This window comes from Arachis duranensis, chromosome 10 (assembly GCF_000817695.3).
Source record: "Arachis duranensis cultivar V14167 chromosome 10, aradu.V14167.gnm2.J7QH, whole genome shotgun sequence".
NCBI classification, from domain to species: domain Eukaryota; kingdom Viridiplantae; phylum Streptophyta; class Magnoliopsida; order Fabales; family Fabaceae; genus Arachis; species Arachis duranensis.
The window spans coordinates 94,858,418-94,871,087 of NC_029781.3; the positions used below are offsets into that span (position 1 = coordinate 94,858,418).

A 12,670-nucleotide genomic window follows, 5' to 3' on the forward strand; every position below is an offset into this window, starting at 1 on the left:
TTTTTACTAAATAAATTTATAAACTACAATAAAAAAATAACAAAATATAATTCTAATAAAAAAATTATTAATTCTCTAACATTATTTATATAAAAATTAATCACATTAAATTAACTATTATGTATTTATGTATAAATATATATTAGGGCAAATGACCTATTTAAAATAAACAAAAACGTTTACTAGATTACAAAAATGGGAAAATTGATATGTGGGTGTCTTGTTTCACTATCTATATAAACCGTGGGACCCAACCACGGTTCATAGTTACACATAAACCGTGGCTGGCAGGGAGGTTTTACTTGAAAGAAAAGCTCAACGTAAACCGTCGTAGGTAGCCACAGTTTACCCTTGGTAAATGAAAGAGAGAAACCGCTGGAAGCAGCTACGGTTTTTGAAGATAAATGTGCATAAAACATGGCTGACAGCAACGGTTTATGAAGGACCTCCAATGGGCATAAACCCTTGTAAGCTAGCACGGTTTATGAGGATGAAAATTCTATATATAGGTGAGTGAGATTCAAGCTGGTGAAGAGATCATTATCACAATGTCAAGTGAGGAAGAGAGTGTTCTTGTCTTAGTGCATTGCTCTGGGAAAATCAAAAGAAGCAAAAAATATGGTGTGAAGTTCACTGACAGAGAACCATTGAGTGTATTCATTAGTTCATCAAGCACTTTATCGGATGTGAAGAACAGCATCTTGCAGAAGTTTGGGGTATTTAGGAGCAAGTTGGTGAAGAAGATATTCTACAAGATTCCCATCGCTGTAGTCTCGAACGGTGTTCAGTATGATACGTTCGTGTTAGCGGCTGACGATGATATTAGGGTTCTGTTTCATTGCATTAGGAGTTTTTCGGAGGTCAGAATACACGAGCTGTATGCGAAGTTAGAGGTTGCTGTCGATAGTTCTGGGGCATCGGCTCCAGTTCATAGCTCGACTGCCGTAGGCGGTGCATCTTGTTCGATGCCTGCGGTCCGGCCATCTGTTTCGCAGGTTGCATCCCCTTCCTTCGCAGCTAATTTAGAACGAACGGAGGCAGTTGGTTCTGTACCTTTGGCTAATCCTGGGGTCCGGCAGCAGGCATTTGAGGGGGACACAGGTCGTGCCATAGTTGATGAAGTTCAAGGCTTCGGGGAACCTGATCGAGTAGAGAATGCAATGCGGGACGATGACTCTAACCAGGAGCCTGTAAATATCTTTGGGGACAGCGATAATGACACAGGTGGTAATCCACATGCACAACAAGCGCCTTCAAGTTTTGGCATACAGCAGTACCCACCACACTTCTCCACTCTAAACTTGGAGTCTCTGGGTTAAGAGCCGGCGGGAGTTGCTACAATTGGGGGTACATCTACAGAATTTCAGATTGGGCAATCGTTCCAGAATAAAGATGAAGATGTTCTGAGTGTGAAGGACTATAATATCCGTCGAGGTGTTGAGTACCGAGTGTTGGAATCGGACCATCTGAAGTATCATGAAAAATGCAAGGAGTTCGGTAAAATTTGTAGTTGGCTGATTCGGATATCGCTCCGTGCACGAAAGGGCACTTGAGAGGTTAGGAGGTACAACAGTCCCCACACTTGCTTAGCCACCTCTATTTCCAGTGATCACCGTCAGCTTTATTACCATGTTATCTGTGCGAGGATTTTTTCGTTGGTTAGTGCGGATGCTGTAGTACCGATAAAGGTGTTGCAACAAGCAACTGAAGCTGATTACGGCTTCAAGCCCAGTTACTAGAAGGTTTGGATGGCAAAACAGAAGGCAGTTGCACAAATATATGGAGACTGGAAAGAGTCTTATGCAGAGTTGCCACGTTGGATGCTAGGGGTGCAGTTGACAATGCCCGGGACAGTTACTGTGTTGAAGACCTCTCCTGTTCGAGTTGGGGATCAGCTTGATGAGTCAACAGTGTACTTTCATTGTCTGTTCTGGACATTTTCACCTTGCGTTGAGGCCTTCCAACATTGTAAGCCGCTTGTGAGTATTGACGGTACCCACTTGTACGGCAAGTATGGACAAATAACCCTATCCACCTGGTGCCACTTAACCGCGGCAAAATAAATCAGGCTAGTTACCGCCGTCCGTAGCCTGCGGTGCTCGTCAACTAGTATCTCCGGATGAACAACAGCTGCCACCTCGGGAGAGGAATACGGCTCCCACGCGATCTGCATCGCATAATGAAATGTTACGTAAAAGAAATAGTCTAACAAGGATGAAATAACTGTAACAATGATAACTAAATGACTCACATCATGGACACGCAATCTATCCAAACATAGGCGTGCAGCCACCACTCTTTGATCCACTGCATCGTTTCTCGGTAGATACTCAACCCACCTTCAAGTTTCATTCAAAGAATGTCATAACTGGTAACACCACATGTAAATGAACAAGTTGTGGACCTAAAATAATATATCCGTACCTGGATGCAAGTGGAAACCCGAATATGTTGAAACCACTAGGCCTCAAACTCGGAAACCTCCAAAAAATCCAAGACTGTAGAAGCTGCAGTGGCCCTGCCAAGTTTACAACGTTTCTCTTTGTCCCACGATAAAGACATCTGTACAACCAGGCCAGCGCCGCCGAGCCCCAACTATATCTACCCAAGTCCTCTAACGATGTCACATAAGGCAACCAGCGAAGGTGGACACGGTTTGCGTTCTTGTTCGCAAACAGCTGAGACGACAGCAACATCATAATATAGGCACGCACGTATATACGCACGATGTCGTCAGTAGCATCTGCTGGGAGAACCCGAAACCGCTCATGGAACCATGTGTAGCACACTGTCATCTGCTTGACTTTATTCTGCGGAGGTAACTCCCCAAACAACTCGTAGAACCACACCCATGCCGGTCTTCCATTTTCCATCAGATTCTCAAACTAACTCAGGCACCCACTCACAGGCTCCCCATCGATCGGCAAACCCAGCTGATAGGCCACGTCTTCCAAGGTGACCGTACACTCCCCAAAGGGCATGTGAAAGGTGTGGGTCTCAGGACGCCACCTCTCAATGAATGCGCTAAGTAGAGGCTCATCAACCCAGAACCACTGACTGTTCAGCCTAGCCAAGTGATACAAGCCTGTGGTCTCCAGATACGGTATAATACGGTCGTGTAAAGGCATATTCTGTTGTCTCCTAACACCGCTAATAACCCTAGTAGGCTGCAAAAAGATGGATAACGAAATCTCAACATACAACAATACTAACAACTCCCACTAATATCAACAATAATAATAACCATAATAACAACAGCGAAAATAATACTAACAAGTCAAACTAGAAAAATAATTTTAACAATAACAAAAATTAGAAAAATAATAAAAATAAAAAACTCACGTTTATGATAACAATAACAATTTCCATAATAATAGTTATAATACTAATAACACAACTAGCATTAATAATAACAACATTAAACAAAATAATAATAAAAAGGTCGTTTAACCAACCTCTTCGTCGATATATCCAGCCACATGCGCGACGCCATTTAACCGGTACATGCGAGCTTCTTCTTCCATCAGTCCGCCACTCATCTGGTTCAGAATCTCAAACCAGGTCCTAAACCACAAAACTATCTGAATTCTCTCTCAGCCACCAACCTTCTCCAAATTTTTGAAACCTCACAAATGATCCGCCCTCACCAACCACGACTTCCATATTTATACCTGCACACTCATAAACCGTGGCTGTCTCTAGTGTTTTATGCACAAACCATTTTTTTCATAAACGGTGGCTGCCTCCCACAGTTTATGTGTTGCTTTCTCCACTAGTAAACCGTGGTTGCCACCCATGGTTTACCTTCAAATGCCCTTCAACCTAAAACCTGGCTAGCAGGCACGGTTTATATTCATTTAGAAACCGTGCTAATCTCCCACGGTTTCTATAAAAAATAAAACAAGACATAAACGTATGCACTTTCCAATTGTTGTAATCAGGTAAAGATTTTTTACAATTATTTTAAATATTGCCCTATATATTATTTTATTTATTTTTAATATATATTTTATATAAATAACTCATTTTTTAAGTGTATACTATACATACTATGGTGTTAGTTTAGTTATGAATCATATATTGATGCATGCCTTACCACAAAATAAATAGACTAAAAGTTTAACCTGATTATTAAAATTATCGAACAAGATATTCTTCCATTTTAAAGAGCGTAGAGAGAATGAGGAAAACTTAAAACATCACTTAAAATAAAACAAAAAAATAAATATATACTGAAATAGGTTATTAAAAAAATTTTATTGGACACTTTTGTCTTTAACTAAATTTTATTGAGTAAATAATGAAATTTATTCTAAAAGATCATTTGTTCTTTAAATTAATTTTTGAAAGATTTTTTTAATCAAATTCATTTTTTAAAAATTTTAAATTAGTCATATTAGTGTTTTTGTTATTTTCATTATTGATGACGTCCAAATTTATTGATGTGACACGTTAAGTGACACTATATTGACTATAGTATACTCCTAACTATCCTAATTGACTGTTTATATGCTAAGTTTATACAATTAGATTAAATCAACTCTAAATTAAACAAGATTTTTGAGATATTGAAATTTCTTAAATTAAAATTGATTTGGTCTAATTTCATGAATTTATCATATTAGCACTTAATTAGGATTATTTGATGTCTGTTGTGACATTACTTAAGGTATCATATCGGTAAATTTTGATCTCATGAGTAATGAAAGCGACGAAAGGACTAATGCGATCAACTTAAAACGAATTTGATTTAAAAAATTTTTTAAAGACCAACTTAAGACGAATTTGCATAGTTAGCAGAACTAGACCGGACCGACCGGTTCGACCGGAAAACCGATAAATCGAACCTTATACCGATCCGGTCCAAGAATAAGACCGTTCAAGGCCAAAAACCGAAATGAACCGGCCAAAACCGGCCCGGACCGAACCGCTCGGTCCCAACCGAAGGCGAAGCTACGACACATCTGGATTCTGCGAGTCTACCATGCTCTCCTCATGCTCCAGCGTGCCAAGTGTCAAAGCTTTGTGTTTTTTTTTCCAAAATGGCTACAATGGGATTTGAACTTGTCACATGAAGGATGTGAGTAGGACGCCCATGCCACCAAGCTGCATTGCTTCTTGCTAACCTATATCCAAATTATAATACATATAGTAACTTTTTATTATACTTATATTCAATTAATTTTAATTTTAAAGTCCCCCATTTTTAAATCAATTATATTTTATTTAACTATAAATTTTATACAGAGTGCTTCTGATACGGGTTGAGGAGAACCGGGAACCTGCGAGCTGGATCGGATGTTGGATGGCCCAGATGGAGCGGAGGGGAGGTACCTGCAAAGATACTCCGACGCTCAAGTCAGAATGGATCTAAGAGGTATAAGGTGTGAGTAACTATTTTTATAAAAACAAAATAAAAGTACTTATAATAAAGAAAAAATAATTAAATTTTACATAATTATTTAATTATACCGGGTTAATCGGTTCAACCAGTGACCCACCAGTTAAACTAATAACCCAGTGATCTAGTAACCTTATCAGTTCGATCACCGGTTCGGTTTTGATAACTATGCGAATTTGATTATTTATTTAAATTTATTGTATTTGAGGTCCTAAAATTATTAACAGAGGAACCTATTCGTATTGGTTACTTTAATAAAATTTGAGAACCTAATTGGAAATGAAAATTTTTGTTTGAGAATTTTTGGAAATTTATTTGAGTATATATTCAATAAAAAAAGAGAGAATTCATTTTTCATTTTCCCTTCAACGGCTATGATGTAGCCGTTAGGAATCAATGGTTGATAGCCGTCATGCTCTACAGGTAGACCTCTTTTCCGTACATACATTTTACGTGAAACCCGTAAACCCTTCCTTTTCTAAACCCCTCTTTTAGGGTTTTAGCACTCACCTCGCCACTCTTCAGCACAAGAGAATCCACCACAGCAAGGAAAGGAACGTGAGTTAATCTTTCTTTTCTTTTTCTCTCTTCTGTTGATTCCTTTTGCTATTTATTTATGATTATTTTGTGGTGAATTGGTGATCTTAATATATAAGAACACTTCTTTACGCCTGAACCAAAATCAGACGAAATTTAGGTTAGAATGGTCTAATTTTTCATATTTTTGTTAGATGGAGGTTAATTAACTGTTTCTGTGAAATATGTGTGCTTGTTTGGGTAAAGAATAAGCTGAGTGTTAGGTTAAATGGAAAACCTTTTGTACTGATTCATTGTTTGATGAATTTGTTACTCTGGTTTATGTGGGATGGGTTCAATGTTGCATTTTTTGAGTAATGTGATTTACATAATGTAGCTTCAGTGATTACAATTTCTGATTTTCCTTCTGGCTGCAGAATGGCTTTCCTCAGTAGAGCTGGAAATATACTAAGGCAAGTGACAAGTAGGAAGATCAGTTCGGATTTATGTGAAATCCCGTCTGTTTTCCCGTCTGCACGGTGCATGTCAAATGCTCCAAGTACAAAGCTGTTTATAGGAGGTGCGCCGTTGTGGGATTACCTGAGTTGCATCCATGAACTGGCATACTTTTTCACCTTTAGTTGATAATAACAATTATGCAATGAACATGGTTGTGTTTATCCGTTGCAGGTGTTTCGTATTCCACTGATGAGCAAAGTTTGAGGGAGGTTTTTGGGAAATATGGTGATGTTGTTGATGGTAAATAGTTGGATTCTCTTATTGCTAATTTTTTGTTGGTTTGGGATTAGTTTCTAGTTAGTGATTCAATGTTAATTGCTGTTTTATCTTGTGATTTTTGTAGCAAGGATAATTGTGGACCGTGATTCTGGCAGATCCAGAGGATTTGGGTTTATTACTTACAGTTCCGTTGAGGAGGCGTCAAGTGCCATTCAGGCCTTAGATGGGCAGGTATGCAGATTTGCTGCTTCTATGGTGTTAGTAATCATGTCATTGATACATTTCTGGAGCTACATAGTTTCGTGTTTAAATCTGTTGAAGTATGGATGCTATACTTGTCAAGCAAATTTTGTGTAATTATATGTAGGTAATTTTTTTAAACATTATTTTTTGAATTTGTGCCATAGATATTTCATGTGTGTCAGTTTCAGGGATGTAGAACACTTCTACTTCTTGTGTTTTATGTGTAAATTTCTCAACAACTTATCTTTGATCCTAGCAAGACATCTTCTTCCAGTGATGCTTTGTATCTTGTAGTTTATATTTTCCGGTGCTACATCAACACTTCATGATTTTCTAATTTTGCAAATATGATGCCCAACATCAATAATACCTATTTATAAATTGCTTCTTAATGACTGTAAGGACTTTTTCAGGATCTACATGGTCGCCGAGTTAAGGTAAATTTTGCAAGCGAAAGACCTCGTGGATTTCAAGGTGGTGGTTTCGGTGGCTCTTTTGACAATGCTCCCTATGGTGCTGGAGCTGGTTCTGGATACCAAGGTGGTTATGGTAACTCTCCATATGGTGCAAGTTCAGGTGGTGGTGGCAGCTATGGCGGTGCACATGGTGCCAATGTTGCTGGAGGTTTTGGTAACGGAAGCAGTGGATATGGCGGAGACAGCTATGGATCAAGTGGAAACACTTACAGCAGTGAGAGTAGCCGAGGTTATGGTGGAGGAAACGATATTGGTACTTATGGTAATGCTGCTGCTAGTGGTGGAGGCTATGGTGGCTATGTCCCGGCTTCTGGATTTGACAGGAGCAATAATTACAACACTTCTGCTGGATTTCCTAACAGTGATAACTATGCCAACGCTACTGGTGGTGGTGGAAACAGTTTCCCCAGTAGTCAATACAATGGAAGTGCCATGGCCGGGTATGGCAGTGGTGGTGTGGGTTCTGGCAGCAGTTTTGCCAGTGGATATGGAGCAACGGGACATGGTAGCACTAATGAATGCAATAACGATCAAGGAACTGCTGTGGATGATTTTGGAGGCTCCATGGACTAAAATTTCAAGGGTGACTATGAGGAATCCGATGCTTATGCAAAACGGGCTTGATTTGAATTTAAAGAGTTCTTAGGTTTCTAGTGCTCTTTTTCATAACCCCTCTGCTAAAATTTCAATTTTTGTTGCTTGGTGGTTTTTTTATTGGGTCCTAAGTATTTGATTGAAAATTTATTAGGGGCAAATTTGGCGTAAAAAAAAAAAAAGACAAGCAGGTATTCAAACATCTTGCGTCAATGAAGGGTCTAGGAAAGTATATCAAAGGCAAATTTATTTAGCTATAAATATATTTAAAGACATCACAATTTTATCAAGACAGTATCAATTACAAGTCACTATGCACAAAATTATTACTTATTTTTCTTGTATTTGCAGTAATTAATTGGCCAAGAGAACCCATCGAGGTAGTAATGGTTATAGCTACTTTTTCAGGCAAAGAAATCTGGTAAGGGTTATTTAATGTAAATATGACATGATGTTAAAATGAGGTTAAAATAGCGGAAGATATTGTGTGTTAAATAGATGTAATAGCTTACTATTCTTACATTCCTATGTTCTATTTCATATCAATATTCATCTTCATCCATACAATACAATGTCTTTTGTGCATCTTCAAAAACAGAAGAACCTTTCTTGGTCCTTTCAACTATTTGCCTTATCAATTGTGTTTCCAACTCATCAAAACTACAACTTTCATCTTCAGTGACATCTAAGTCATAAATACTAGAGCTTTGTTCTTCCAGTATTGCAAGCTTGCCATCGTCAACGGCAGAACAATTTCCAGAATCATTTGCATCACAGTGTTGAAACCCTGATGCGAGTAAATCATGTGAAGGCGAACCTTCTTCGTGGTCATTATGATGGATGTCTATTGGTGAATTTTCTTCACAATCACCTATATTTATCAGTTCCTCATACGCTTCATTGTAAGCATCCAGAGCTTCACCTGATAAATTGAGAATTAGGGGCTGGACCATAGGGTCACAGACTTCATAAGTTAGCATGTTTCCACCATTAGAGGATGACTGTGCTCTTTTTGAAGAACCCTCATGCTCTAATTCCATAAACCGCACTGTCCTCTGGCTATTTTCGAGGGCGATCTCGAGCTCCTTAACTCGTTCCTCAAGCCGAGATTCTGCAACTTCGTGTAAGCGCAGAGTCAGTTCATGAGGTGAAACTGCATATTCCCCAGGAAGAGGTGTAATATCACCGGCATCATCGTCTGACTTTGCGTGGACAATTTCTTTCTCCTTGAACAAGTCAGCTCGCAACTCACCTTGAGCCAAATCTGCTACAAAATTGGGGTCAAGCTGCAAGAATTTGTGCACCATTAACACTCATGGACCCAATTAAGAGAAAGTAAACATCAACCAAAGAGAATCATGGAATACTACAGATTGCAGAGGAAAACTTTTGGTGGATAATTGAAACCAGCATGAGTTTCAAGTTAAAGATTAACATCCAATTCAAGCAAAACACGGCATATAAAACTTCGCAAAGGGAGCTAAAATTGATTTATTTGTTGAGAGCAACCCAAGATTCTTGGCCAGGAAATAAATTGTTACAGGTATAGGTTATTCTGTCATTCCATACACGGAAAAACAAATTGTAGCACTTAGGCACAAAAAGATACAATCCCATACAACATTTTGTGCATGTAGGATCATGTAATAAGGAAAATGTAAAGATAAACATTTATAGACATCTATACTTGCCTCAACAAGTTCAGACATTTTACTTTCTAGACTAGATGCATTCATTTCCAGCCCCAACCTCTCAAGTTCAGCTTCGAGCTCAGCTTCAATTTTGCTCATGGATTCTAAACCATCTTCTTCCATCTGAGCACATGATTCTCCACACTCCATTCTTGGAGAGTTACGCTTTCCAGGGGATAATCCAGTCAGCTCCTTTCTGTAGCACGAATGATCAAAAGTATCTCGCGAACCGTAATTTTCATTATGCAACTCCTTCACGGTCATTGAATCTTTCATCTCAAGTTCTTCTTGTAGGTCTTGAATCAAGTTATCTGTCTGATTCACCAATTCTCTTAACTCTTCCATTTCTCGTTTATTTGCCATGACAGAGGTTAGGATCCCAAAAGAAACCCCAAGACTGAAGAGAAATATTGCATCTGATGATTATGAATGCGCCAAGAAATTTAGTTATCAAAGTAAAACAAATGAAAATCAAGTAATGGAGGCATGATATCCACCCACAAAAATAATAACATAAATCATTAAAAGGTCAACATTTCCAATTGCTTATGCAAATAACATTTTCGTAAGTCAAGAACTATCAAGCATTAACTATACCATGTTGTGTATGGATGTATTTTTCCCTGAATGCATTGTTGGATGTGCTCAATCTTTGATTTCGCTCACCAGCTGCATTAAATTTTATCTTCTTGGCATCATCCAAAGATCCAACTTCTTGTAAGGAGGGGACCCCATAAACATTTTCATCTTTTACTTGGCAAGCTTCTTCATGCAGCTTGTATTCCTTGCTTCCAATTGATGGACAGAAAGAAATATCATTCCCTCTGCTAATTATTCGGCTTCCATCACTTACAAGAAATGGCCGTGTGTATCTATATGGTGATGAAGGAGAACATACAACATACTTTTCCATTTCTTCGTGTTCTTTGTATAGCTGAGCCATGAAACAACTCTCTATGGAATTCAAAGGTCTAGTAATTTTCCCAGATAAAAGTTTTGCCCTAAGTGAGGTTTTATTTCTGAAAGCATTAGGGACGCCCACCCCTTCAGCAGAAGAATCAGGAGGCAAGAAACCATGATTTTCGCCAAAATTTAAGGTTTCTTCATTTCCATCTTCAACATCCTTAAAGTGACCATTTGGTGAAAACAAAACATGTAAGTTGGATATCGATAGCAAATTCCGATCACAGGTTAGTTTTTCACCATCAAACCCTCTGTCAGAAGCTACTTCCGTTGTAAAAAACTGATCCAACGAGTTCACATCTGTGGCCCTTCTATCCATAAAAACATCTTTGCCAAATCTATCTCTTCGAGCTAATTTGGCAAAAGGAAAAGTACAGCTTTGGGACTCAGGATTCTTAAGATATGAATCCTCTGACAACAATCGACACAAATCATTACCATTCTTTGATATGCTATTCCAATATTTAGCTAGATAGCCAGCTCCAGCAGCAGCCGCAACAAACCAAAAGTCCATTCGACTCACTCCGCAGTACCTCAGCAAAGCAAAAATAAAGCCACTACTATCCAAACTCTTCAACAATACAGATTTTCCTAATTCTCTCAATGATCAGCACTAACAAGCCAAAGAAAGAAGAACTTTCCATGAATTGGGGGAAAAAGCTTCTTTTCTGAGAATGAGAAGCTAAAGAATGAAGAGCTTGAAACCATACCCAAGAAAACAAAACCACAATCCTTGATTCACCAAAGATGCATTCCTCCAGTTTCTCCTCCCAATTCTAACCATAGTGTTTTTCATTGAGTCCCTATTCCAATCCTACTCTAATCATAAGAAACTATTCCCAACTTGAAGCAAGGAGAACCAATACAAAATTACTGGGCCAAAAAAAAAAAAAAATCAAACAGGTTATGGTAACCATAGAGAAGCAACATCAAGAATTCAAAAGTTGAATTCAGATGTTTCTGTCAACTTCAAAAGCAGGAAAAAAAAATTGAAAAGCAAGCCTGATGAAAAATTGAAAACCAATCATTCAATTTAAAAAAAAAAATTGCAAGAAACTATAAGCTATATATCCATGTAAAAGTAGCTTATTTCAGTGCAAAAACCCGTTCATTTATTACAAAAAAAAAACATATATATTATTAAAAAAAAACTCATTTGGCCAAAATAATCGAAGCAAATGCTCCCAAGTCGCAGCATTTCGAAAAATAAAAATTAGAATAACAAGAAAGGAACATGGCTTCTTGTTAATTTTCTTGCATTGGAGGAAAAAAAAAGGGGAAACAAATAATGAATGTTTGAAAAATGGGTGGGGGTGTTGCGAAACGAAATGATGGTGATACCTTAAGATTGAGAATTGAGAAATGGAATCCGTTGAATGAGACCTTCAACAGCGTTATCTCCACAGAACGGAACCGGTAGTAACAGAAAAACGCCCTCAATTCTCAAATAAATAATTAAAATTAAAATATATGTAACGAAAATGAAATAAATTCTTTTTTTCTCATTTGTTTTGGTGCAGAGAGATATTTCAATGCTGTTTTGTTTTCTTTCTTCTGAATTTTATAGGGCCACTGATTCTCAAGTCTCATCCACATTGTCGTGTTCGTGGATTTTATAGTGACAAAATTTGTTGAGAAATTCTTAAATATTTGGAGTGTAAGTTAGTGTTTTTCTTTTATTTTGTTAATTATCTCTTGTATTATTATTATTATGGGTTTATTATTATTTTTAATTTAGATTTTAAAAAACTAATAAAATAAAAATAATAACAAATGTTTATTTAGAATATTTTAGGTTTAGATAAATAATTTTGGAGTGATAACATTCATTCTTAATTTTTTTTAGTTTTTTCATGAAAAGAAATTAAATAATATTAATTCATATAAGAAAAGTTTTTTTTTTTTGAGTATATACTCAAATAAGTTTCTAAGAACTTTTGTATCTAAAGGTTTTGTCCTCAAGAAAATTTTATTATATAAAGATTCTTGAATTTTACAAAAATAAATATATAGTTCTTTTCGTCATATTTTTGAAGATTTATTTGTCT

The 12,670-nt window shown here is 37.4% G+C and overlaps 3 protein-coding genes across 3 annotated transcripts; 2 read left to right on the forward strand and 1 right to left on the reverse strand.

Moving 5' to 3' along the window:
* Nucleotides 1–548: 548 nt before the first annotated feature.
* On the forward strand, nt 549–1,553 carry LOC127743045 (uncharacterized). Its single transcript, XM_052255701.1, has 2 exons — nt 549–1,227; nt 1,321–1,553. Exons 1-2 carry the CDS (start codon nt 549–551, stop codon nt 1,551–1,553), a joined length of 912 nt encoding a protein of 303 aa, XP_052111661.1.
* Nucleotides 1,554–5,856: 4,303 nt separating this feature from the next.
* Nucleotides 5,857–8,116, forward strand: LOC107471023 (glycine-rich RNA-binding protein 3, mitochondrial). The gene is made up of 5 exons (XM_016090465.3): nt 5,857–5,959; nt 6,355–6,497; nt 6,608–6,676; nt 6,780–6,886; nt 7,312–8,116. The coding sequence occupies exons 2-5, from the start codon at nt 6,356–6,358 to the stop codon at nt 7,945–7,947; spliced, it is 954 nt and encodes a 317-aa protein (XP_015945951.1). The 5' UTR covers nt 5,857–5,959; nt 6,355; the 3' UTR covers nt 7,948–8,116.
* Nucleotides 8,117–8,463: 347 nt separating this feature from the next.
* On the reverse strand, nt 8,464–12,098 carry LOC107471022 (uncharacterized). Its single transcript, XM_016090463.3, has 4 exons — nt 11,964–12,098; nt 10,257–11,495; nt 9,660–10,075; nt 8,464–9,254 (listed from the first exon to the last, which is right to left on the reverse strand). The coding sequence occupies exons 2-4, from the start codon at nt 11,134–11,136 to the stop codon at nt 8,511–8,513; spliced, it is 2,040 nt and encodes a 679-aa protein (XP_015945949.1). The 5' UTR covers nt 11,137–11,495; nt 11,964–12,098; the 3' UTR covers nt 8,464–8,510.
* Between the last annotated feature and the right edge of the window lie 572 nt (nt 12,099–12,670).